General features: G+C 44.0%; 1 protein-coding gene across 1 annotated transcript in view; it reads left to right on the top strand.

Moving 5' to 3' along the window:
• LOC106571924 (cadherin-4) overlaps nt 1–14,649 on the top strand; it is a 395,713-nt gene that overhangs the window by 288,264 nt on the left and 92,800 nt on the right. Inside the window, exons 4-5 of the mRNA XM_014145495.3 lie at nt 1,092–1,318; nt 11,971–12,183. Of these exons, the coding sequence (XP_014000970.2) occupies nt 1,092–1,318; nt 11,971–12,183 (440 nt within the window). The remainder of the gene's footprint in view (nt 1–1,091; nt 1,319–11,970; nt 12,184–14,649) is intronic.

Genomic DNA, 14,649 nt, shown 5'->3' with positions numbered 1-14,649 from the left:
TGGTTTTCATTATCGGACTCACATCTTTGTTTAAACAACCATTCAAAGATGGTTGAAAACCAGGAAGTGAATGTGAGCAAAACCAAACCTAATTTATCACACATATTTGGTGCTAATTGTGTATACAATTTTCAATTAGAAGGTTGTAAAATTGTGTTGACCTCTAAAACATCACTGGTATGGCCTATATTGATGCTAAATATACATTTAGCTGGTGATTTTTTTTATTGGTGTGCCACTTAAAGGGTTAACATGAATCTGAACAGGACTTGGTGATACGGGTCATTCCATATCACATACTCTGACTACTGTATTGTATTGGTAATGAATAGAATGGGTGCGTGAGAGTGCTTATTTGCCTTGTATACGTGGCTTTGCCCAAGACCTTATAGGCCTGTCCATTAAATTGTCATTTTTAGTATCTTGGTCTTTATATGTACAGTATGTCCGTGTTCTGATTCTTTAAGTCTCTGCTGTATAGTATGCTATAATTGCCTATTCTCCTTTCTCAGATTTGAGTGTTTATTTGTATCTGTGGCCAAGAGTCCAAAGTCTTATACTCTGAATGTACTTATATGTTTGTATTAGAGCTTTTGGGTTTTGACCAAATGCTATATATATTCTATAAGTGTGAATGCGCTTTACAGTATACTAGCTTATTCTCCTCTCTCCGACAGAGACGTTGAGACGGCAACACAAAGCCCGTCTCATTCTCTCCTTTATTTCCACCGTGTTCCTTTGGAAAGGTTGTGACATTATCAGGGATATTTCTCCAAACATCATTTCTGGGTAAAAGTCCACAGAGAGTCCTGCAGGCAGATGATGTATGCAGGCGTGAAGAGACAACATCAAACAGCTCAAGTGCAAAATACCACACTGCTGTATTCATAACCTTTCAATGGAATAAGAACGGTATCCACCACCATGCATGAATGGTCATTCACGTATGATAATGTGAACTATGTATTGGTAGTATTAACATGTATTGGTGGTATTACCCAGTCATAACTATGCATGAATTACATCTCTCTCTCTCGCTCTCTCTCTCTCTCTCTCTCTCTCTCTCTCTCTCTCTCTCTCTCTCTCTCTAGTGAGGTTTGATGACTGTATGGAGAACGAGGGGGTGGTCTTTCAGAGCGGTGACGCCAGGTTCAGCGTTGGGACCGATGGGTCAATCTACACCCAGAGAGAGGTGGCAGGCCTGAGCGGACCGGTCCAGTTCACGGTCACTGCCAGCGGTCCACACACACACGTGTGGGAGACAACGGTCAAACTGGCCCTGATGGGGCAACCCACACCCTCACCGCCAGGCGATCAGGTAAGAATATCATTCTGTTCATACAGTAGATGTGCGCACACACACACACATGCACGTAAGTGCATACTCACGTCACACGTACACACCCACTCTCACACACCTTTGAAATGCATCTCCCAAAAGTACTCGAGAACCCTACCTAGAAAACCACCCACTCCCATCCTCTTGTTTCAGTCAGCGATCAGCTCAGTGTGATCTCCCTTACTCTCTTATCTTCTGCTGGGGTCTGGATAGCAACTAACAACTGAGTGGTACGATCATCACACTCTCAAAGGGGAGGAGTACTGTATTCACCCGTAAGCTGTTATTGGAAAACATCCGTCCGTCCGTCCGCCCGTCTGTCTGTCCCTCCCTGTCCCCGGTTGCCCCCTGGCTGGCTTTCCCTGACAGTGTTAAAGACCAGGTAGACTACAGAGCTCTGACTACAGAGCTCTGACTACAGCGCGTCGCCTCATCTCATGTGAGCGTCAGTGCCAGCCTAGAGGAGAGCAGCAGCGTTGCTAATGTTAACCACATTCAGTAACGACAACGCACAATACTTTTATGGGGACTGTGCCTGTAGAAGGCATCCAGCCACCCAGATCAATTCCAGCAGAGACGGAGTGACCGCTTACAGCCTTAATGTCGGACAGCACTCACACTTGGTCTCAATTAGTCTGTAAAAGAGGTCGGGGGACACAGGTAGGAGTGGTGCAGTGCATTGTGGGATTGAATCTCTTCTGGAAAGAATATCTTGGGTGTCAGAGATGACTGTGTTCCTGGGTCAAGGGACTTGTGTGATACATTGTTAAGACTTCTACCCCCTAGTTTTATACTCAGCTGGCCCCTCCCGGAATTTTGTGTTAAACGCACTACGACAAAGTTTCTTAGTGTACTTGGGAGTATGGATAGACAGTACACTGTCCTTCTCTCAGCACATATCCAAGCTGCAGGCTTACGTTAAATCTAGACTTGGTTTCCTCCATCGTAATCTCTCCTCTTTCACCCCAGCTGCCAAACTAACCCTGATTCAGATGACCATCCTACCCATGCTAGATTACGGAGATGTAACTTATAGATCAGCAGGTAAGGGTGCTCTCCAGCGGCTAGATGTTCTTTACCATTGTGCCATCAGATTTGCCCCCAATGCTGCTTATAGGACATATTACTGCAATCTATACTCCTATGTAAACTGGCCATCTCCGTATACCCGACACAAGACCCATGGGTTGATGCTTATTTATAAAACGCTCTTAGGCCTCACTCCCTCCTAACTGCAACCCTCTTTCCTACACATACAGCACCCATTCTGTCATTCGCATTCTGTTAAAGGTCCCCAAAGCGCACACATCCCTGGGTCGCTCCTCTTTTCAGTTCGCTGCAGCTAGCGACTGGAAGGAGCTACAAACAAAACACTCAGACTGGACAATCATGGACACTCTTCCTGACACTTTGCGTGATTTATTGTTGTCTCTACCTTTTTGCCCTTCGTGCTGTTTTCTGTGCCTGACGATGTTTGTACCATGTTCGTGCTGCTACCATGTTGTATTGCTGCCATGTTGTGTTGTTGTCTTAGGTCTCTCTTCATGTAGTGTTGTGGTGTCTCTCTTGTCGTGATGTGTGTTTTGTCCAGTTAAAAAAAAATCTAAATCCCAGCCCTGTCCCCACAGGAGGCTCTTTGCCTCTTGGTAGGCTGTCATTGTAAATAAAACATATTGAAAGAATATGTGTTCTGTGTCAGTGTATCTGTGTGTGTTTGTTTGCTGTCTGTCCAGTGTCTGTCCAGTGTGTGAAAGCATGTTTCATTGTCTCTGAGGCTGTTTCTTAATGTGTGCTATGTATTGGTATGTGCATGCCCGTGCCCAATGTATATGTTTCTCTGTGTTAGCCTCACTTGCACAAACATGGCAACCCAGGAAGACACTGACTAGTCCTATAATAGTAGCTCAAACCTGGCAACCCAGGAATGAACTGAGTTGTCCTAATAATCATCAAATCATAGTTTATTTGTCACGTGCGCCGAATACAACAGGTGTAGACCTTACAGTGAAATGCTTACTTACAGGCTCTAACCAATAGTGCAAAAAAGGTATTAGGTGAACAATAGGTAAGTAAAGAAATAAAACAACAGTAAAAAGACAGGCTTTATAAGTAGCGAGGCTACATACAGACACCGGTTAGTCAGGCTTATTGAGGTAGTATGTACATGTAGATATGGTTAAAGTGACTATGCATATATGATGAACAGAGAGTAGCAGTAGCGTAAAAGAGGGGTTGACGGGTGGTGGGTGGCGGGACACAATCCCGATAGCCCGGTTAGCCAATGTGCGGGAGCACTGGTTGGTCGGCCCAATTGAGGTAGTATGTACATATGTACATGAATGTATAGTTAAAGTGACTATGCATTTATGATAAACAGAGAGTAGCAGCAGCGTAAAAGAGGGGTGGGGGGGTGCACACAATGCAGATAGTCTGGGTAGCCATTTGATTACCTGTTCAGGAGTCTTATGGCTTGGGGGTCAAATCTGTTGAGAAGCCTTTTTGTCCTAGACTTGGCACTCTGGTACCACTTGCCATGCGGTAGTAGAGAGAACAGTCTATGACTGGCGTGGCTGGGGTCTTTAACAATGTTTAGGGCCTTCCTCTGACACCTCCTGGTATAAAGGTCCTGGATGGCAGGAAGCTTGACCCCAGTGATGTATTGGGCTGTACGCACTACCCTCTGTAGTGCCTTGCGGTCGGAGGCCGAGCAATTGCCGTACCAGGCAGTGATACAACCAGTCAGGATGCTCTCGATGTTGCAGCTGTAGAACCTTTTGAGGATATCAGGACCCATTCCAAATCTTTTTAGTTTCCTGAGGGGGAATAGGGGTTGTTGTGCCCTCTTCACGACTGTCTTGGTGTGTTTGGACTATTCTAGTTTGTTGGTGCTGTGGACACCAAGGAACTTGAAGCTCTCAACCTGCTCCACTACAGCCCCGTCGATGAGAATGGAGGCGTACTCCGTCCTCCTTTTCCTGTAGTCCACAATCATCTCCTTAGTCTTAATAGCACATAATCGCACAATTGGTTGGGCGCCGTAAAACTGCTGCCATTTCTTCCGCTGCCATTTTATCAAATAGTATCTGAATCCAGGAATACACTGAGGAGTCCGATAATGGTGTCTCAAACCTGGCAACCCGGGCGGGAGACTGAGTTGTCCTATATTAGTAGTCCTATGATTTATTTACTGAAGGTGTCCTACAGCCCAGGAAGGGGGATAAAAATACCCACAACTGATTTCACTCTGCTGCCTATACAGAGACTGTCACATATAGTCAGCCTGGACTGGCACCAAGGCACTGGGTTCATCAGGACTTGGCATGGCCTTTATCTCAACCCTTTAGGTTAGAAGTGAAGGCTATTCGAGGAGTGGAAGGTTAGGAAGGTAGGAAACAGCATATATTAACAAAGTTAGAGTGACTCTACTGTAGCTTTGAGCTAAGACTTTGAGTCTAAGACTCATCATTGGCCCGTTCCATATCTCTCCCTGAACCCCAATGGTCCATTCCAACATCTAATCAGCATTTAATCAGTGCAGTGATTCTCATGTCTCCCTGCCACCTGGTACTAAATGTCCTACTGGAGCAGAGAGTGGTAGGGGCGGCCAGGGCACTCTGACATTGCTTAGATAGGGATCACAGGATCAGCCAAAATTCTCCCTGTCCAGAACAGACCATGTGCCACTCAGTTCTCTGCCATCAAACTGATCCACCAAGAGAACCTCTTACTGTGGGCAGCCAAGATGGGGTCACACCATGGCTGCTGTACTATGTGAGGAGAGTGTGTTGGGTCCAAGGGAGTGTGTGTGAAGCCAAGTGTGTGTGCGAGTGCTCATGGAACTCAGGCAGCTTCACACCCAAATCCCACTGGGTTCACGGACTTTGCGGCAGAGATAGCCAGTCGAACTAAAGAGCAGGTCTTAGACCCTAAGCGACTACTCCATTGTTTGTCTATTACACATTCATACTAATGAAGTCCGATACGGAAGGGGGGAGGAGAATAGAGTTGGGTCAGACCATTCTACTACAGCTGTAGTAATACAAATTGATATACAGACATAGAAAACAACAAGGACGCTGAACACAATGTGAAATGTCTTTTTTGTGGCGCCCTGCTCTGTGGAGTAATACCTTCCAGATGTGTGTTTTGCCAGGGGCTGACTGATATCAAAGCGTACGGGCCGGGGTGCGAGGGGAGGGGAGGGAGGGTAGGGGAAGGCCGGGATAGGAGCCAGCTGGCTGGGTTCTGGTGGCACCGGAGCTGGGCGCCGCTTCCATTTCACACTCACTGACTCCTGTTCACACAGTGTGTGTGTGTGTGTGTGTGTGTGTGTGTGTGTGTGTGTGTATGTGTGTGTGAATGTGTGGGAGAGAATGTGTGTTTGTTTTTGTGTTAAAGGGATTATGTAGGATCATGTGAATATTAAGTGTGTGTTTCAGTGTACACTTCTGGTTGTGGATAGAGTGTGTGGGTATGTGGGCGCATGCGTCAATTCCCGCATGTGTGTATGTGTGTGCGCGCATGCATGCGTGTGTGTCTGTGCGTCTCGTCTCTGTGTGTGTCTGTGTGTCTTGCCTCTGTGTGCGTGTGGGCTAGAGAAAGGAAGAACGTATGTTGAAAGTCTGTTGACTCTATTAAGCTGCTGTTCTAGAACTCTGAGTCTACGTCTGGCTCGGGTCTCTTCCTCTCCTCCTCTGCCATTCTTCTGTTCCAACAGTGGATGGAGGGAGTGTGTTTCCTTTGCTGCAGAGGAGAGCTGGCATTTCTGTGTTAACACTTAATCAACAGTGAGTTGAACATTGTGGTCTCTGTGGTCTTGTTGTCTGGGATGGTAGTGGTACACTGTTAATTTAACATTCTAAGTGTTGTTGTCCATTAGTTTACTCCAATTACGGAAAGGGTGGTAAGGTTAGGGGAAAATAATACAAATATATGCAGTTGAAGTGGGAAGTTTACATACACCTTAGCCAAATACATTTAAACTCAGTTTTTCACAATTCCTGACAATTAATCCTAGTAAAAATTCCCTGTCAGTTAGGATCACCACTTCAAATCAAATCAAATCACATTTTATTGGTCACATACACATGGTTAGCAGATGTTAATGCGAGTGTAGCGAAATGCTTGTGCTTCTAGTTCCGACCATGCAGTAATATCTAACAAGTAATCTAACAATTTCACAACAACTACCTTATACACACAAGTGTAAAGGAATGAATAAGAATATGTACATAAAAATATATATGGATGAGCGATGGCCGAACGGCATAGGCAAGATGCAGTAGATGGTATAGAGTACAGTATATACATATGAGATGAGTTGTGTAGGTTATGTAAACATCAGGTATCCACTTCCTGTCAGAAAATGTCTCAGGGTTTTGCCTGCCAAATGAGTTCTGTTATACTCACAGACACCATTCAAACAGTTTTAGAAACTTTAGGGTGTTTTCTATCCATATATAATAAGTATATGCATATTCTAGTTACAGGGTAGGATTAGTAACCAGATTAAATCGGGTAAATTTTTTTATCCAGCCGTGAAAATACTGCCCCCTAGCCACAACAGGTTAAATGCTTTACTCACGTTGGCTGCGGTGCACTTTATTTTAAGAATGTGAAATGTCAGAATAATAGTAGAGAGAATGATTTATTTCATATTTTATTTATCACATTCCCAGTGGGTCAGAAGTTTACATACACTCAATTAGTATTTGGTAACATTGCCTTTAAATTGTTTAACTTGGGTCAAACGTTTTGGGTAGCCTTCCACAAGCTTCCCACAATAAGTTGGGTGCATTTTGGCCCATTCCTCCTGACAGAGCTGGTGTAACTGAGTCAGGATTGTAGGCCTCCTTGCTCGCACACGCTTTTTCAATTCTGCCCACAAATTTTCTATAGGATTGAGGTCAAGGCTTTGTGATGGCCACTCCAATACCTTGACTTTGTTGTCCTTAAGCCATTTTGCCACAACTTTGGAAGTATGCTTGGGGTCATTGTCCATTTGGAAGACACATTTGCGACCAAGCTTTAACTTCCTGACTGATGACTTGAGATGTTGCTTCAATATATCCACATAATTTTCCTACCTCATGATGCCATCTATTTTGTGAAGTGCACCAGTCCCTCCTGCAGCAAAGCACTCCCATAACATGACGCTGCCACCCCCGTGCTTCACGGTTGGGATGGTGTTCTTCGGCTTGCAACCCTCCCCCTTTTTCCTCCAAACATAATGATGGTCATTATGGCCAAACAGTTCTATAGTTCTAGAGGACATTTCTCCAAAAAGTACGATATTTGTCCCCATGTGCAGTTGCAAACCGTAGTCTGTTTTTTTATGGCGGTTCTGGAGCAGTGGCTTCTTCCTTGCTGAGCGGCCTTTCAGCTTATGTCGATATAGGACTCGTTTTACTGTGGATATAGATACTTTGTACCCGTTTCCTCCAACATCTTCACAAGGTCCTTTGCTGTTGTTCTGGGATTGATTCGCACTTTTCGCACCAAAGTACATTCATCTCTAGGAGACAGAGTGTCTCCTTCCTGAGCAGTATGACGGCTGCGTGGTCCCATGGTGTTTATACTTGCATACTATTGTTTGTACAGATGAACGTGGTACCTTCAGGCATTTGGAAATTGCTCCCAAGGATGAACCAGACTTGTGGAGGTCTACAGTTTTTGGCTGATTTCTTTTGATTTCCCCATGATGTCAAGCAAAGAGGCACTGAGTTTGAAGGTTGGCCTTGAAATACATCCACAGGTACACCTCCAATTAGACTCAAATGATGTAAATTAGCCTATCAGAAGCTTCTAAAGCAATGACATCATTTTCTGGAATTTTCCAAGCCATTTAAAGGCACAGTTAACTTAGTGTATGTAAACTTCTGACCCACTGGAATTGTGATGCAGTGAATTATAAGTGAAATAATCTGTCTGTAAACAATTTTTGGAAAAATTACTTGTGTCATGCACAAAGTAGATGTCCTAACCCACTTGCCAAAACTATAGTTTGTTAACAAGAAATTTGTGGAGTGGTTGAAAAACGAGTTTTAATGACTCCAACCTAAGTGTATGTAAACTTCCGACTTCAACTGTACATTTACCACCCAAATATGGGGGATTGGAAATCATGCAGGCAATTACATTGATGGATGCTACAGTCTATCTGCCATATTAAAGCTGATCAACCCCCTAAAATATATATATAATTCTACATTCAGTTATTTAATGCTTAGACCGGTGCAACCAGACATTGGCAGTCCTTTTAGCAGACTGTTGTGTGATGATGTTAGCCTCCAAGCTATAGGAATGATGGTGAAATCCTGCGTTTGCCCCTTGTGCGATATTTGACGATCTAACACAATCCTATCTAGTATTATTTGTCTTGGTGTTGTCTGCCTGTGTGTGTGTGTGCATGTGTGTTCGTTCACATATTTGTCTGTGTTATTTCTGAGTTATCAATGTGTGTCAGCAGGCTGTGGCCAGGATTCCAGTACACTACCACAGCTGGAGAACAGCTTGGCCAGAGTCCCTTAGGCAACAATGGGCACAGCTCATCTCTCCCTCTCTTGCTCTCTTTCTATCTCTCTTGCGCTCTCCGTCTCTCACTTCTCTCTCTGTGCCCCTTAGTCACTAGCGGTCCACATGTACCTGTTAGCATCTGCAGATGAAAGGATTTGGAGCATGACTTATTTAGACAGAAAGGTCACATCTGCTTCTCAATATAACCCCCCCCCAACCCCTCCTCCCTCCCCTCCCTAGTCCCCCCCACCATGGCACTCTGAACTGGGGTAGCCAGCCCCTGCAATCAGGCCCACTAAGCCCTCCTCCCGATGAGAAATAGAAGACATTTGTCCAGAACCCAGCGTACATCTGTCGCCCCTCTCCATCTGACTAATCTAGTTTGGATCCATGTATCGTAGCTGGAGAACACACGCGTGTTTGACTTGGCACTGGGTACCGGGGGGAGAGAGAGGTGTCCCCCTGAACATACACCATGGGGATCTGGTTCAGGCAACATGGCACATGATGACACATGTGTTTGGAAGGGTAGACTGTGCCTGGCACAGGAGAGGAGAAGAATGGTTGGATTAGTTTATTTCTGGATCTTGAGGACTTAGAAAAGCAAAGACAGAGCTGTCTGTATGAGGAGCTGCAGCTCCCCTAGTGGCAGAGAGATGAAGTGCACCCACTACACTCATTCATTCCCCTGTATACAGGACATGAAAATAATTTGAGCTGAAATCTAAGTAGATGAATCACCAAGGGAAGCATGGATTTTAAGATCGACATTCACAACTCCAAAAAGTTTGGACAATATTTGAAACATCAAACGTTCTAAACTCGAAATTTGCCAAATTATATTTGACGAGCAAATGACAGAGGCCAAACATGTCTCTACCCTCGCTCCATCCATCATGTTAGCCCTTAACCCTCTCCTTCCCTTCTCCCTCTCTTTTCCCCTCTTCTCCCCTCTTCTCACTCTCTTCTCCCCTGCCCCCCCACCCTCCCTTGTTCTGTGCCATATCTGATGTTTGAAATGTGGAGCTGGATTGAAGAAACTGAAAACGACACATTCACCCATGGGTATTGCCCCTCTTCTCCTTCCTTCCTTCCTTCCTTCCTTCCTTCCTTCCTTCCTTCCTTCCTTCCTTCCTTCCTTCCTTCCTTCCTTCCTTCCTTCCTTCCTTCCTTCCTTCCTTCCTTCCTTCCTTCCTTCCTTCCTTCCTTCCTTCCTTCCTTCCTTCCTTCCTTCCTTCCTTCCTTCCTTCCTTCCCACCCACCCAACGTTTATTTACATGCCAACCTCTCCAACAGACAGGCTTCCTTTAATGCAGCTTGAAAGCCTTCTCATGTACGTCCATCTAATGAATTCAATCTGAAAGCATTGTTTCCACTGGCAGGTACAGCCCAGCTTCGGAGGCAACCAGACAGCGGGGGGGGTGTGTGTGTTTATAGACTGTGTGGAAAGTTCCACGGGGCGGTAATTAGAATAAACAGCTTGCGGTGCGCCAGAGCTCTCAACTTTCAGTGTGCCAAGAGAACCTTCTTTTATTCTTCCGCTGTTGTGCCCTGTTCCTGCATAGTTCCTGGGTTTCCCCTTGCATTTTAACTACCGGTAGGAAACCGCAAGGCCACACATTAGCGAGAGGGGGAAGAGAGAGGGAAGTTAGAGAGGTGAGGGAAGGTAAAATGAAATATTGGAACAGGTATTAAAACACAAGGCTTTTTATATGTAAATATATGGTGATTGGACCTGTCTCTCTTAAACGAGGAGCGGAGTTTGTTCTCACACACACACACACACACACACACACACACACTCACACACACACAATACGCTTATCTTACCATGTGCCACTGCTCTCACCCGTTTAGCTGGAAATGTCTCCGATTCGCTCCCTGCCATGGAACAATAAGCAACATGAGAGCAGATGATTTGGGGAGACCTGGTGGAGATCTAAGGGACCTGGGATAGAGCGTTAGCACGACATCGTCCTAGCCCCCTAGCACGCTTATACCGTCTCACGCTCCATCCACCTATTAGCATAGCACTCCGCAGCTTCTGATGAATTGCTTTTACCAAGACAAGGTGTCAGGATCAGCCGAAAGGGAGGAGAGAGGGGGACAACAATAAGAAGGAGAGAGAGAGAGATGGAGGGGGAAAAGGGAGGGTTATAGAAAGCGATATTGAGAGGGGAGGAGCTAGAGGGCTGAGGGATGTGGTTGGAGGACGATTCTGACTGAACTTGCTGAACTCGGAGATACTGCATGTCAAATCTAACATGATTCCTCCATGTTAATACCAGAGTTCCCATAGCCCCTGGACATGCAGGATACAGTGTGTTCCTACTAGCAGAGCCTGGAGATGCTGGACTGATTCGAACTTTGTATTATTCATGTGGACCCCGGACCATACAGGACATGAACCTGAGAATCTACAGGTCTGATTTTAGTCATACAGCAGGCTCCCAGATACACATACATGAATGTTGACGTGACATACAGTATTATGTCCGTTTGTTACGGGCTTGTCGGATATTTGATTTGTTATTGAAACGGGAAAATAACGAGCGGCTTATCTAACTTAATATTTGACCCTGGGAAAAATGTGTTACATAGATCCACCCGGCATTTTTTCATTGATTCAAATGCTGAATAAATGAATCACTGGATTTACTTTGTAAGTGTGTTTCTCAACAGTTGGTTGCTCTGCCAATGCATTTCAAACTTTGTTGGTAATCCTTCTCATTTGATTGCACCAAAACCCACCTCACTGATTACAATCAAGACATCATTAGCAACAAGACTTTAATGAGTGAATATTCACACATAAGGGAATGGAGGTTCTTTGTAGCCATCTTACTCCTGATTAAAACACCAGCTTGCAGGTAGACAGTTCTCACAGTATCCCTGGCCATGCAATGGGAATAGGGGTGTAAATCCTAGGAGAGACGTGTCCACTCTTTATGGGAGTTTTTAACAACCAGGTGTAAAGAACAAGGTCTGGGCTAGCTTTGGCAACTTTGGGCCTCCTCTTACATACACACGTGCACACTCACATGTAAGCACGTCACAATTTTATCACATAGCAACCCGCTCAACTGTATCTTTGTCCTTTGTGTCGTGTCTTTCAGATCAGAGTGGAACAGGGGAAAGAAGGAGAAAGGAAGGAGGAAGAGGGGGTCAAAGCACCACCAGAGTTCCAGGCCCCACCCACCGTCATCATGTTTCCCAGGCAATGGGAGATGAGCTCCAAGGGACTGCGGAGACAGAAGAGAGACTGGGTCATTCCGCCAATCAACGTGCCTGAAAACTCCAGAGGGCCCTTCCCGCAGATGCTCGTCAGCGTAAGTGACCTTTATGATTGGTTAACTCCCAAAGTTACATAGGAAGTACACAGAACTTGAACCCTTTTTCAAGTCCTAACAATAAATGGTTCATACACATGGTGTTTGTTCATCAGTCATAAAATCACCAATTGCATAAGGGTTTTCTAATGATCAATAAGCCTTTTAAAGCCTTTTCTTTAGATAACACAACGTGCCATTGGAACACAGGAGTGATGGTTGCTGATAATGGGCCTTTGTACGCCAATGTAGATATTCCATATAAAATCTGCCATTTCCAGCTACAATAGTCATTTACAACATTAACATGTCTACACTGTATTTCTGATAAATTTGATGTTATTTTAATGGACAACAAATGTGATTTTCTTTCAAAAACAGGGGCACTCCTAAGTGACCCCAAACTTTTGAACGGGACTGTATATATGGCTCAAATATCAATGCTAATCAGTGTAATTCAAAGCACTCTGTTTTAGAGGTCGACCGATTAATCGGAATGGCCGATTAATTAGGGCCGATTTCAAGTTTTCATAACAATCGGAAATCGGTATTTTTGGACGCCGATTTGGCCGTTTTTTTTTTTTAGACCTTTATTTAACTAGGCAAGTCAGTTAAGAACACATTCTTATTTTCAATGACGGCCTAGGAACGGTGGGTTAACTGCATTGTTCAGGGGCAGAAAGACAGATTTTTACCTCGTCAGCTCAGGGATTCAATCTCGCAACCTTAAGGTTAACTAGTCCAACGCTCTAACCACCTGCTTTACATTGCACTCCACGAGGTTACACAAATGCTGTAAGAAGCCAAGGTAAGTTGCTAGCTAGCATTAATCTTATCTTATAAAAAACAATCAATCAATCATAATCACTAGTTAACTACACATGGTTGATGATATTACTAGTTTATCTAGCCTGTCCTGCGTTGCATATAATCGCTTAGGTACACGTTGCTCCAACCATAAACATCAATGCCTTTCTTAAAATCAATACACAAGTATATATTTTTAAACCTGCATATTTAGTTAATATTGCCTGCTAACATGAATTTCTTTTAACTAGGGAAAATGTGTCACTTCTCTTGCAAACAGAGTCAGGGTATATGCAGCAGTTTGGGCCGCCTGGCTCGTTGTGAACTGTGAAGACTATTTCTTCCTAACAAAGACAGCCGACTTCGCCAAACGGGGATGATTTAACAAAAGCGCATTTGCGAAAAAAGCACAATCGTTGCACGACTGTACCTAACCATAAACATCAATGCCTTTCTTAAAATCAATACACAGAAGTATATATTTTTAAACCTGCATATTTAGCTAAAAGAAATCCAGGTTAGCAGGCAATATTAACCAGGTGAAATTGTGTCATTTTGCGTTCATTGCACGCAGTCAGGGTATATAGCAACACTTTGGGTAATTTGTCAGAATTTTACGTAATTGTGACATAACACTGAAGGTTGTGCAATGTAACAGGAATAACGTTTTGTTTTCGAGATGATAGTTTCCGGATTCGACCATATTAATGACCTAAGGCTTGTGTTTCTGTGTGTTATTATGTTATAATTAAGTCTATGATTTGATAGAGCAGTCTGACTGAGCGATGGTAGGCAGCAGCAGGCTCGTAAGCATTCATTCAAAATAGCACTTCCGTGCGTTTTGCCAGCAGCCCTTCGCAATGGATTGCGCTGTTTATGATTTCAAGCCTGTCAACTCCCAAGATTAGGCTGGTGTAACCCATGTGAAATGGCTAGCTAGTTAACCGGGTGCGAGCTAATAGCGTTTCAAACGTCACCCGCTCTGAGACTTGGAGTAGTTTTTTCCCTTCCTCTACATGGGTAACGCTGCTTCGAGGGTGGCTGTTGTCGATGTGTTCCTGGTTCGAGCCCAGGTAGGAGCGAGGAGAGGGACGGAAGCTATACTGTTGCACTGGCAATACTAAAGTGCCTATAAGAACATCCAATAGTCAAAGGTATATGAAATACAAATTGTATAAAGAGAAATAGTCCTATAATTCCTATAATAACTACAACCTAAAACATCTTACCTGGAAATATTGAAGACTCATGTTAAAAGGAACCACCAGCTTTCATATGTTCTCATGTTCTGAGCAAGGAACTTAAACATTAGCTTTTTTACATGGCACATATTGCACTTTTACTTTTACTTTCTTCTCCAACACTTTGTTTTTGCATTATTTAAATGAAATTGAACATGTTTCATTATTTATTTGAGGCTAAATTGATTTTATTGATGTATTATATTAAGTTAAAATAAGTGTTCATTCAGTATTGTTGTAATTGTCATTAAATAAAAATAAAAAAACGGCCGATTAATCAGTATCGGCCTTTGTTGGGCACCGATTAATCGGCATCGGTATCGGCGTTGAAAAATCATAATCGGTCGACCTCTACTCTGTTTGCATAGCAAGTCCTTGGGTGGTCAAAACCATTTAAGAAGCAATGGCCACTGAATGT

The sequence above is a fragment of the Salmo salar genome, chromosome 15, assembly GCF_965601325.2.
Source record: "Salmo salar chromosome 15, fSalSal1, whole genome shotgun sequence".
Classification (NCBI taxonomy): domain Eukaryota; kingdom Metazoa; phylum Chordata; class Actinopteri; order Salmoniformes; family Salmonidae; genus Salmo; species Salmo salar.
This window is presented reverse-complemented; position numbering and strand designations above follow the sequence as displayed.